Source organism: Oreochromis aureus, linkage group 23, assembly GCF_013358895.1.
Source record: "Oreochromis aureus strain Israel breed Guangdong linkage group 23, ZZ_aureus, whole genome shotgun sequence".
NCBI classification, from domain to species: Eukaryota; Metazoa; Chordata; class Actinopteri; order Cichliformes; family Cichlidae; genus Oreochromis; species Oreochromis aureus.
In genome coordinates, this window is record NC_052963.1 from 45,435,150 (window position 1) to 45,447,858 (window position 12,709).

General features: G+C 42.8%; 1 protein-coding gene across 2 annotated transcripts in view; it reads left to right on the top strand.

Moving 5' to 3' along the window:
• Positions 1-12,709, top strand: part of fbn2b (fibrillin 2b) — a 66,021-nt gene that overhangs the window by 26,517 nt on the left and 26,795 nt on the right. For both annotated transcript variants that reach the window (XM_031745821.2, XM_039606979.1), the window contains exons 7-9: positions 1,782-1,979; positions 6,144-6,269; positions 11,011-11,136. In XM_031745821.2, coding sequence (XP_031601681.2) covers positions 1,782-1,979; positions 6,144-6,269; positions 11,011-11,136 — 450 coding nt within the window. The remainder of the gene's footprint in view (positions 1-1,781; positions 1,980-6,143; positions 6,270-11,010; positions 11,137-12,709) is intronic.

Sequence of the window (12,709 nt, forward strand, 5' to 3'; positions counted from 1 at the left end):
TGTAAATTATAAATTACCAGCAGCTTTTTTCTTTTTCTTTCTTATTCATTTTTAATCTGGAATTAAATGTGCATTTTCTGTGTGTTTGTGCACGGAGACGTTTGCGTGCATTATGTTGCTTTAGAGCTAACCGTGAGAAATATGCATCACATACAGTCGGTCATGTGACACCAGGTCACATGAAGATGAAAGCTCAAAGAGCAGATGAGGGAGGCAAGCAGGAAGCAGACTAGAGTGAAAGACAAACAGACCTGAAGTGGACAAAGAGAAATGAAGACAGATGGGTGAGAGTTGCAAACTGCTGCACGCTCAGTTTGACCTACTTTCTGCTCTTTTTCTTGCTTCTCCTACTTTTTGGCCCATTCTTTGTGATCCTCTTTCATATGGCACAAGGAACTAATAAGGGCAATAAGACTGGAGACTGACAGCCACCACTTCTCGAATCCTCCAATCTTTCATCTCATTTCGTCCTCAGAGCTGAGCGGGCAGCGCTCTTTCTCTGTCACAGCCTTGGCGAGCCAACCATGCAGTTAGCCTTTCATGTCTCCTGTGACAATCTAACAATCTGCTTCTTTTTCTCTCGTACTTTCCTTTTAATGAAGGCTATATTAAGTTTGGCGCCACTGCAGAGAACTTAATAGGGGTTTCTCCCACAAGAGAAGCAATCATTAGGCTGTATGTGATTGAAAGGACGAACATTGTATTGCTGAAATGGTTTCAGCGTGAGCTCACCGAGTCTGATTTGTGAAGTGCAGTTAACAAGATTATGCCATTTTCACTGGCAGGCAGCAGTGCAGCACGAGAGTGGTGATTGCTTTTCTCGTGCAATTATTTTTGCTGTTGTTACCATGTGTGTGTGATTCTAAATGTCTAGAAAAATACATGCATGTCCAAAAAACAAAGCCCAGGGTGCGTGCGGCAAATTTCCAGCATTAACTACTTACGCTGGTGTCCTCAGTAAACAGTGCTGATAAACTGATCAAACCAGAGCTCTGTTTGTCACAGCTGCACGAATCAGTCTGACGTCTGAGATGTTTGTGTTCATTTCAAACACAACATTAGTGTTGGTCATTAGCAGCAATGTGTTTTTGCACAGCCAAAATAATAGGCATTGTCCCCAGGATAGATTACAGAAGTGTCCAAATGCCCTTTCATTTTTTCTGTGGTAGTTATTTAGCTGGTTGAGTCATAATTGTGACGGAAATTGTAACCTCCACTGTTTAGCCTACCGTCAGCTCCTAGTTAAAGAGCTTCAGTTTGTCCGTTAAATGTGGTTCTAATAGAAGCTCTAAATACGCAGAAGTCATTCTTATCAGATTGCCAAATTCCTGCTGAGTGAAACCACTTTTACAGCTTAATGTGAGCAAATTTAATAAGCTAATGTTTGAAATCTGAGGCCTGAACTAACCTGTTTCAGTGGAACCAACCCTCCTGTTGTTTATCGAAAGCCTTGGACTCCTAAACTTGTCTCCTCTTGTTTTTAAGCCAGTGCTCGATACAGAAACTAAACTGCAGGCATGTGTTTGAATAGCTAGTCATCTCTCCAAAATGTTGCACCGAAATCTAGTAAACGAAGAAAGGCAGGAAGAAGTGAAAAGACTCAGATGTTGCAGGAAATATGCCTCCTCCATTTAGAAATGTCTCATTTATGTACTGTGTGGTTTCATTTAATCCTGCACCAGATGTGCTCCAGGAAATGAATCACTGCTTTATCATTGAGTCAATGAAATATTAAGTCAGCCACCAATTAACAAAGGATTGATCTCACTGTTAAACTGCAGACTACAGGACCGGGCCATGTTTCACCCAGGTGAACAACCAGATGTGTCAGGGCCAGCTCAGTGGAATCGTCTGCACCAAAACTCTGTGCTGCGCTACCATTGGCCGAGCATGGGGCCACCCCTGCGAGCAGTGTCCTGCCCAGCCCCACCCCTGCAGACGAGGCTTCATACCCAACATCCGCACTGGAGCCTGCCAAGGTCAGACCACGCTCTCTGTCTTCTTGTATACACACCTGGCAGAACGTCTTTACCACTTCATGTTAACAGAGATGAAAAAGAACGCACGTAATAACACACACGCACACACAGACACACACACAGACACACACAGCCGTGCACGATAAACATCCAAACCATCACTTTATCCATCATCGTCTCAGCTGGAGTTCCTGCTGTACAACATCCTCAGACTAGTGATAACAGCACAGAGCGTGTTTACATGTACACAGGAGTCCGGATACGAGCTTGTATTTTCCTGTTAAGGTCTTAATTTAGCTGAAGCTGTCCATGCGGCGCCTCAGAGCGGGCCTCTGAGAGGTGACGCCACACGCGTAACGGGGCCACGACCGGTATAGGACAGGAGTCCACCGACACGTAGTTTGGTTGTTTTGAACTATTTGCTCCAAATGTGTGACATAAAGCCTCAGCCTGTTAGTTTATTAGTTTCACTGTCCTAATGGGAGAAAAAAACTTTGATGAAAGTTCAAACACCTGATAGTAAACCAGATTTGGTGCATCATCTTCTATGGCAGGGGTGGGCACCGAGGGCCGGTGTCCCTGCAGGTTTTACATGTGTCCTTGAACCAACACAGCTGATTTAAATGGCTAAATTATCTCCTCAACATGTCCTGATGTTCTCCAGAGGGCTGGTAACGAACTAATCATGTGATTCAGGTGTGTTGACCCAAGGTGAGATCTAAACCCTGCAGGGACACCGGCCCTCAGGGCCTGGAATTGCCCACCCCTGTTCTATGGTGTGGTCTGCTGGGGCGGCAGCATCTCTGCCGGGGACAGGAAGAGACTGAACAGGCTGATCCGAAGGGCCAGCTCTGTTCTAGGATGCCCTCTGGACCCAGTGGAGGTGGTGAGTGACAGGAGAATGGTGGCTGAGCTGTCATCCCTGTTGGACAACATCTCCCACCCCATGCAGGAGACTCTGACAGCACTGAGCAGCTCCTTCAGTGGGAGACTGCGGCACCCACGGTGTGGGAGGGACAGATTTCGCAGGTCTGTCCTCCCCACTGCTGTCAGACTCCACAACAAAGACTTTTGCTTTGATCAAACCCTCACACGTGCAATAAAACTGCTATATGTGCAATTCTTTTTCTGACGAAGTTGTACTTTTGTATTTTCTTACTCAGTTGTATATAGCATTTGTTTTTCTATTTTATTCTATTGTATATTTTATTTTATTTTATTTTATTGCATTCCAGTGTTTTCTAATTCTGCTACATAATTTGCACTTTTGCTGTAACAAAACAAATTTCCCACCTGTGGGACTAATAAAGGTCATCTTATGTTATCAACAACCGAATAAGCTACGAAGGCTTCAGTGAAACAGAAAGTTTGATTTTATTAGAATATATGAAGTATTGATTGATTGAATCTTTATTTTGAACATGTTGAAAAAGTACAACAACATAGAATTAAAAAGAGACAAATAAACAAAGCAAAACAAAAGGAAAACGAGCAACCACAACTACAAATAACTTTCATGTTCAAAAAGGAGCAGGAAGAAGCATAAGCTTATTTAATCCCACCCCTTTTCCACTATCTAGTAATCAATAGACTACAGAAATACCTCCTTGCAATTACATTATATGTTACGTGTATTTTATTTATTTATATATATATCATTAACCACTTAGAGGCAGCTCCATTATGTAAAAGGAGGATCTTTTAAACATCCCATTGCATTGTGGGATGGCTGCTATAACTCAACAGCACATGAAGGTTTGTTTTCTAGTGAGGTACTAAATGCATGTAGTGAGTACAAAATGAATGGAATGAAAGGAGGCTTTTATTTTGGCTAATGCTTGAGCAGTATACAAGGAGGGATGCACAAAAGGGAACACAACCAGACGACCTGACAAAGAGGAAGGGGACGGATTACACAGTGACACACACTGAGAAACAACAGCAAACTGAGCTTTAAAGTCAAACAGAAAGTAGAACAGAAGTAAATACCAAACACAGGGACAAGATTCATGCTAAACATCATATAAAGACAGGGAAACACTGGGAAAGCTGGAATAACAAACGGAATCAAACCACAGACGGAAACAAAATCGGAGACATTCCAAAACTAAAAGTCCAATCCACCAATCCCAGGGACCAGGAAGGGGCATCCGCTCACAGTCACAGCCAGACAAAGAGCAAAGAATCACATTCAGCAGACTCAAAGTGGGCGGGCACTGAGATACTTTTTCTGAACTTTTCTCAAAACTCAGGGAACCAGCTAAAGTAATATATACACAGAGGATGGAGGCTTATTTAGGGAACGGGAATGTCTTCAGCTTTCAGTAACAGCAAACTGCTTCCACCAGTTACTGTTCCCTTACAAAGTATCCACATGTATCCCTTTGCACTGTTCATCTTACTTTACTGCTCTTTAACACATGCAGTGTAGACATAACACAGTCAAGAAAATCAGGCGAGCAGAGTGACAGTAACATGAACTGAGAGTCCCCCTCTTTGATTGACACCCCCCCTCTCAGATAAAACCAGACTCCCCGTGCGTGCATATCTAATAACCTGAGGCCTTCTCCATGTATGACTCATGTGGAGGTCATGTCCACGGTAAAATGACCACAGTCAGGCCCTTTGTTGCTTCATGCTGGTGGGACATTGCAGACTTTAATTTATATAATATAATTTACTCTGTACTACTGATCTACTGTACAATATAAAGTGCCCTGAGGCGACTGTTGTTGCGATTTCAATAAATAAAATTGAATTGACTTGAATTGCTAAACTCAGCTAAAGCTAAAGACCAGAGCCTAAAACCTAATAACTGACAGGATGCATGTAGATGCTTGTTGTTTAGCTACAGTGATATTTCTTGATAGCTTCAAGCCTAGCTGTGTGCGGATGCATGCAGTTTTTGCTAGTTTTGCCACACCAAACAAATTGTGTTTATACTCTGTGGGGTGACATAGTGCATCGCTTGTAAAGCAGAGCAAGGCCCAGAAAGTCCAGACACAGAAGTGTCAGAGTGCTGGTAGATGCTTACGGTAAGTATTCAGCTTCTCATCTACCTCAAACACAGCTGGGATGAATATTTGGGGGCCAGAAAATGCACTGCAGTAATTATTTATAAGCCTAGTGTGTTTAATTTATGAGTCTGATGAGATGGTAATTCCACAGTTCACTCATCTATATGTATAATTGTCTTATTTATGGGCGTAACTGGCAAATGTAAAGGATGTGGAACCAGTAACTGATTTCCATTTAGCTCCTCAGCTTCCTTTCTTTTGTCGGGGTTGCCAGGTTGCTCATGTGTCACTAACTCCTCTCCAGGAGTCTGTGTCTGTGCTTCCTTCTCTCTCAGAATATCTGTTTCTGTCTTTTTTCTTGTCTTTAACTCACACACACACTAAAGATACCTAATCGCCAGAGAGCCAGGAGCAACGTCTTTCTGGCAGCAGTACAAAGCACACATGACTCTGAATCCAAATGTAAGGACTGAGCTCCAGGCTCCACGTCAGGATGTTGGCCAGTAGTTGCTTTCTTTCTCAGCCTTTGCCACGGAGAGCTCATTAACAGTAGACAGGACGTTCTTTTTGAAGATTAAACAAACTGTTTCCTATTAAAGCAGCATTGTATGCAGATTTATTCATGTTGTTCAGTGTTTTCTGAGGGATTAGCCACTCACAGTGCTCTGACTCTACTTAGTGGTTGGCCCCAAACAGTTTTATTTTTTTTATATTGAAAGGAGTACGCCCACTGACATATTCCCAATACTGGTAAAAGTGACTCACATTTAATGCTGGGAAAAATGTACATTTAAAAAGCCATTTCCTGTTCAGGCAAGAGCTGAAGCGGGTCTTTCTGGATGTGGTCTTAGACACTGCAGCCGGTGCCAAGTCAGTGCCTGTTTTAACTCATTCTCTTAGCAAAAAGAAAAAACAGAGTATGCAGAGTTACAGCGAGAGAGTATTTGCCAGACACAAAAAGATCCTTTGAGCTGTCATTAACTGATACCATGAACACTGCATCTTGTTTGAAGTTAGTCTGTGCAGATTTCATCTTTATAAGACGCTGTGCCTCCCAAACTTTGGGAACTCCAGTAATTACTACAACCTTTGTTCTTATGTGCGTTTGCTTGTCATTAATTTCAGTGTCTTTTCTTCTTTTTTGTAGATGTGGACGAGTGCCAGGCAGTGCCAGGGCTGTGCTCTGGGGGCAACTGCATCAACACCGTCGGCTCTTATGAATGTAAATGCCCTGCTGGCCACCGTCAGAGCGAAACCACCCACAAATGTGAAGGTAAGCCTTCTAAGTAAGAGGTAAGAATATTTGCAAATTAGAATGACAATGTGAAAACATCAGCATAAATAAAGTAAGCAGCGAGTAAGTCACAGATAAGTTCCCATCTATCCTTCTTAAGCGTTCTTGAGCAAGGCATTATTTTTCTCCTGAGTTCATGGTGCTAATCTGCATCTAGTGGCTATAGATAATTAACCAAAACCATTAAAAGGACTTTCCACAATCCTGTCTCCTCAAAAATAAAAAAAACCTCTAAAAGTAAATGAGATTTTGTTGATTTAACAGTGAGGCGGTCAAGACTGTGTACTTTACGATAACTCCGGGTTTGCTGGGATTGGCTCGACAAATCTCCACAGGCGCTTTAAAAGCGGAGATGTGTCCAAAGTTAAAGTAGTCCTGACATGTGCGCATAAATACACACAAACACACTGAAGCACGTGCACGCACACAAGTGGGATCACATTACAGCGTGTTGATTGGGTGGAATTTAAACGATGCCCAGGTTAAACAGTCGGATAGTTAGCGAGGCAGGGGTTGTGTCTTTTGGACCAAAGCCGATGTGTTCGTAGTCGTCTGAGAGGATTACAGAAAGCTTTTAAACTGTTTGAGCCAGATGACATTTATTCTGCTGAACAAGACCGCGGGTGCACTGCGTCAGTGTATGAATTATTGTCCTGCTTTTATGAGCTTGCAGCAGGAGTAACAGCAGCAGCAGATACACAACTGTTTATATTTGCTGGAAACTTTGGTTTCCACCTTCAGATTCATGAGAAGCAATTACCGTCACGCACTAAAAAGTAATTTATGTCTCCGTGAATGAAGCAGGAAATGGGGCGGATGAGTTCACTGAATCTACCAGAGTCACAGACGTGATTTTAGCGAAGCGCCAGCTCAGATCAGGATTTACAGTAAGAAGAGAAGGAGCTTGAATTTATTGAAGCAGGATGTATGAAACACCTAAGGCAGGGGTGGGGAACTCCAGGCCTCGAGGGCCGGTGTCCTGCAGGTTTTAGATCGCACCCTGGGTCAACACCCCTTATTCAACTGATTAGTTCATTCCCAGGCCTCTGGAGAACTTCAAGACATTTTGAGGAGGTCATTTAAATCAGCTGTGTTGGATCAAGGACACATCTAAAACCTGCAGGACACCGGGCCTCGAGACCTGGAGTTGGACATCCCTGGTCTAAGATTTAAGAAGGTGGACACAAAAAACCCAGAATCTTAGATTTAGCAACTCTTTGTAACCTTTTTGCCACCAAGTGTTGACAGTTATTGTATCTCCCCATCGCCTGTTAGACTGGGATTTGGCAGGTGGGGAATATGCGGTGTAGCAGTGCAGCCTGGGTAAAATAATCACAAAACTGAAAATGTGTCTAATGAGCTCCAGTAGTTGTGACTTGTGACCTATAAGCAGATCATCATCTTAAATTTGAATTAATATCTACTACCCTTGATTTAGCCTAACACTGACCATGAACACCACAGCTTGCTCTGCACCCGTCCCAACAGGATGCATTACTGCAACCTTTCACGTCATTGTAGGGTTTATTCTACAGTTGTATGGTTAGGGTTAGGTATTAGTTAGGTATTGTAGGGTTAGGTAACCCTAACCCCACTTATTTTATCTTTATTTATCTTTTCTCTTATTCGAAGTATGCAAATGTAAAAACCGACAAGTTGCCAATGGAGAGCTGCCAAACTGTGTTTCATTGTTCTGGTAAAAGTGACAATAAAGATCCATCTTATCTAATCTTATTGCTACAAACTAACAAGTTTAGCGTGCATGTAACTACACTAAGCTGTCTAGTATCTTCATGCCACCACTGAACAACACCAAATTATTAAAGTTACATTTGTTTTTGTTTAGTCTATGCAATAACAAGAAACACACAACTTTACCAACACAGCATGCATAGATCTGATTTGTTCCAACCTTTATGATCTAATCTTTATATTTCCTTTTGTTGCTCCCTGTCTGAGAGCGAATGTGTCACACACTTACATTTAGTTCTTGCTAGCTTCTGTACCTTTAGCTTGTTGTGGGCCCAACTGCACAGAAACAGTTTGTATGTTTTGTATTATTTGTGATATTTGTTGAGCTGTTTGAAACATGTGAAACTACCTGCTGGTTAGAAATGTTACTCCTTTTATACTCGCTCATCCTCTGTACTTCTGGCTGGAGCCTTGAACCAGATGCTGAAGTTTCACAACCACAACTTTATTGACATCTGCAGCATGAACACATCGAAGCAATGAGAAGAGAGAAAAGGAGCTGTGTGTGGACTGTGGGATGACATTATTTCCTTAGTACTGGTCAAAGCACCACAAGAGTTCCCACCAAATATTTCCCATTTTAAAATTGCTCTTGGGCAATCAGATCATAGAAAGCATAGATGACCACCAAGACGCAATGTGATCTGATTACTCAAACCACTCGTTGATGTGGCCTGACCACACGTTTATTGTGAAACCAGCCGGCTGCCTCTCTGGCAACAGTCTGGCTAAGACTTTGGGATCCTTTGGGACTTAAGCAGTAACAAAATATGAGTAGGTATGATCATAATAACAGCAGGTGACAGCAATGAAATTGGTTTTATCTTCAGAAAAAAGCTGAAATAAGGCGTGGCGTGGGAAACGTGTTTGGTCTTATTATTGAATTATTTTGAAATTTGGTTGAAAAATGAGTTGAGCCCTCGTGCTGTTTTGTTGATTTCATTATTTATATTGCCATTTGTTTATTTGACTCATGCAGAGTGAAGGAGAAAGAGTTTAGTGTTTGCAAAGCTTGTAAAAAACAAAAGAACAATTGTGGCGTGTACGTTAAGTCACGGATTCGCAGGAAACCCGTGTTTAGTGAAATCTCCCTCACAATCAGACCAGATCCTTTGGGAAGGCTTTTTATTGAAATACGCTGCTAGCTAATGAACAAGCGGCCACAATGAGAGCTTTCATTGTTAGAGTAGTCGGGTTTTGGAGCAGTTAAGATGTCATGGGTGTCTGATCATACCTGAACCCAACGGGGCACCTGTTGTTTTTTTAGCTCGGTCTGCTTAACAGCCTCTGCTTTTTACCCTCCTTACCCTGTTTCTGCCTCGCCTTTCATTTTTCTTCCATAAATACAGTGGAAAGGCTTTGGCTCAAAACCAGCTGTTAGTGCTGAACAAAGAAACACTTAACAGCATCTGGGAGACATAATCACTGCACACAGACCTCACTGTTGCCCTTACGTTCAGATGCTCATGCATTTACTCTGTTTTTCACATATAAAAGTTGCAATTAGATCTAAAAAATGAATACATTACACGCTAGCTTATCTACATGTATGTGGGAGTTTTTCCCAAATACATGAATGTTACGTACACACAGTCGTGCACGCGTAGCAGACTCGATGGTTGTTTGCAGACATTTATTCAGGTGACACACATTTCCTTTCACACACACAGGCAGTCCCTCAAGCGCTGTTTCTGCGTGGAGTAATGTCTGGCTTGCTGTTGCTGTTGCTGACGTAAGGTTTATTTGCCTGGGCTTTTACAGCCTCACCTAGGCCTTCTGCCACTGCTGTCAGCGGGGGGAGAACAGCCTGTAGCTCCAGGTGTTACTGCACACTAAGATGCAGGCACATAAAGACAAAGGACACGTGGATTTAAGTTACACACTCTTCACTCCTGCACAGACAAACACTTACACCACGCTTTTCACTTTTCTAGCTGATCGCATTCAGCACACTCACTTGTGCATTACCGCATGAGCTGTGCGCTGCACTGATGCTGTAATTATACCTGGCAGTGGCGCAGTAATTACATATATGGATAAATAAGCGTAACACACCATAAAACTTTGGGTTCCTTGATCATGGAGCAACAAGGACCTCTCTCACAGAATAATACAACTTGAGGTCGACGCTGCCCGTACCTCGATACTCTCAGACCAGCATAATGTCTGAGTCACGCTGTGGTACGTTTGGCTTAAGACCTTTATCCTGTTCTGAATTTAGCCTCAAGTCTAGTCGTAATTTATAGATTGAAAGCAACTGTGGTTACTACATTTACCCCATACTGTTTATTTCTTTTTTTCATTACACAACAGGACTCCTTTTAAAGGAAACGATTACCTGTGCATGAATTTATTCTCTTTGCTTATTTCGTCCATGTTTAAATTTTATACTCACTTATTGGCAACCACGCTGGAGGCTCGGGTGGCACTGCAGGCTGTCCACCAATGGGGTTTCATTTTCTATCAGCTTTTTCTGCTTAACTATGGCCAAGACACTAAATGTAAGAGCGAAGGAGGAGTGCACGAAAAGGTTCTGTTTTAGTCTGGACATTTCCCGTTCCCAGCCTGTGATTGTTTTTCTTAGTTTCTTCTGTTTGTTTGATATTTTTGTAATCTGATTGGTTGTTTTGATGTTACCTTGATGCATTAGTCAGCGCGGATGTGCTTTCCTTCTCCGAGCCGTGTGGTTTACTGGGTGATTGTTCCTGCTATTTACACGTTTGGCGGATGAGCCCGAGTTTTAGCCAGAACAGAACAAACCAGAAGTGAAGTAATTCCACTTTGTCAGGCTGCAGATCCATTTGGTTTCCTTCAGTTTCCCCCGAGGGAGAAACTCTTGCTCCAGTGTAATAAACTTTTACTGCAGCATGCTACTGCATCCTAACAAAGAACTGAACATTTGAACATCAACAGATGTGCTCCATGATCAGATGAACGGAGGTATTTATGATGTAACGGCCTGTTTCAGACATCGACGAATGCAGCACCGTTCCCGGTGTGTGTGACGGAGGAGAATGCACCAACACCGCCGGTAGCTACGTCTGCACCTGCCCACGAGGCTACATCTCCAGCACAGATGGCTCCAGATGTGTGGGTGAGTCACACACACATAAACAGTTTCGACGTTTCTGTCTCTGTCAGTTGTGCACTTCCTCGCCCCCTGGCTCGCTAAGAGCTCCACATCTGGCTGGTAACCTCCCTCCCTCCTTCGCCGCTTCCTGTGAGTGGAGTTCTGGTGAATCGAGCTGACCGGCAGACCTGTGGTCGCCATGTGCGGGAAAACAAACTTACACACATTATTTGTCCTTGACAGCATTAATCTGCTCTAATGTTAGCCTCCCTGTGACTCATTCACACACAGTGACTCACATACAGTCCATACCAAACTGACATGTCTAGTCAGACTCTGCCAGGTGTTAATGGAGACCGTATGGAAGAGAAATAGCAAAAATGCAAAGGGATAGTTGATATTTATATTCTCATAAGACTTACGTGTCTCTTAATATGATTTACTTGTGAACGTGGCCCCTCTATGCAACATAATTTTAAGAATCAGGGTGTGATGATGTGACAAAACTGCAAACAGGGGCGCTCTCATGATTAAATAAAAAGTATAAGCGAGTACAAAGTTAATATAAACACATTTTCTGTTGCTTTCCCATATGGACTTCCCGACAATCCTCCCCCCATATGGAGCTACAGTGAAACACAGCCAGGCATTAATACGTCATTTCAAGATTTTGCTCCAAAACGGACGACTCACTGTCAGCGTGTTTGACAATTTTAAACATCAGCGGGCCAAGCAGCCTCTCTTTGCTGCCATCGTGCTTTCTTAAATTTAATATTTAAGTTATTTCCTAGTTTCACATATGTCATCCATCATCCGTGGAAGGTATTTGGCTCGCTGACTTTGTTTTGGAAAAAGTGGAGCTTAGTGTGAAAATGTCAAGAATAGCCACGCCCAGATGTGCAGATGTGTGCATCCATGCAGCGCATACACAGAGCGGGGGCTGATGTCACAGGTAGAGAGTCCGCAGTCATGTAGTGGATTGTTGAGCATGGTGAAAAAACAAAGAGGAAAGACATTCAAACAAAAGCTGTCAGCTCTAAAGTCAGTACTGAGGATTGAAAATGTACGTCCCTGCATGACTTCACACCCCGTTTCCAAACCTAATCAATACGTGTGCTAACGACCTCCATCACTCAAAGAGAAATTTGGTCTCTTTAGATCGATCGGTCAGCGTATTAGTCACTCCCGGCAGGAATGTGAGAGTACATGAAGAAGGGATCGTGCATGTGTCTGTGGTATGTTTGTGTTACACTGACTCGGTGCTCCAGTCACCGGATTCAGTCGTTCTCCATCTGTTTGTCTTTATACGAGTCCATTTTTCTCCCTTTATCACTTTCAGCCCCGTTATTCTCCTTTCCCCTAAAGTCATACATTATTCTCTCACTTTATTCCGTCTTTCTCACTCCATCTTTCTCCTGCCTGAAGCATGGCTCGCACTAAAGCTCGTTCCCTCAGCTAGCAGCTCAGTGATTTACAATAGAAAGTCTTGCTGTTTACTCTGGAGCGGTGCTCATTTTCATCTATAAGTGGAACATTTCTCTTATTCTGTCTCCTTTTTAAAAAAACGAACCTTTAAATCCCCAAACTGGAATACTCT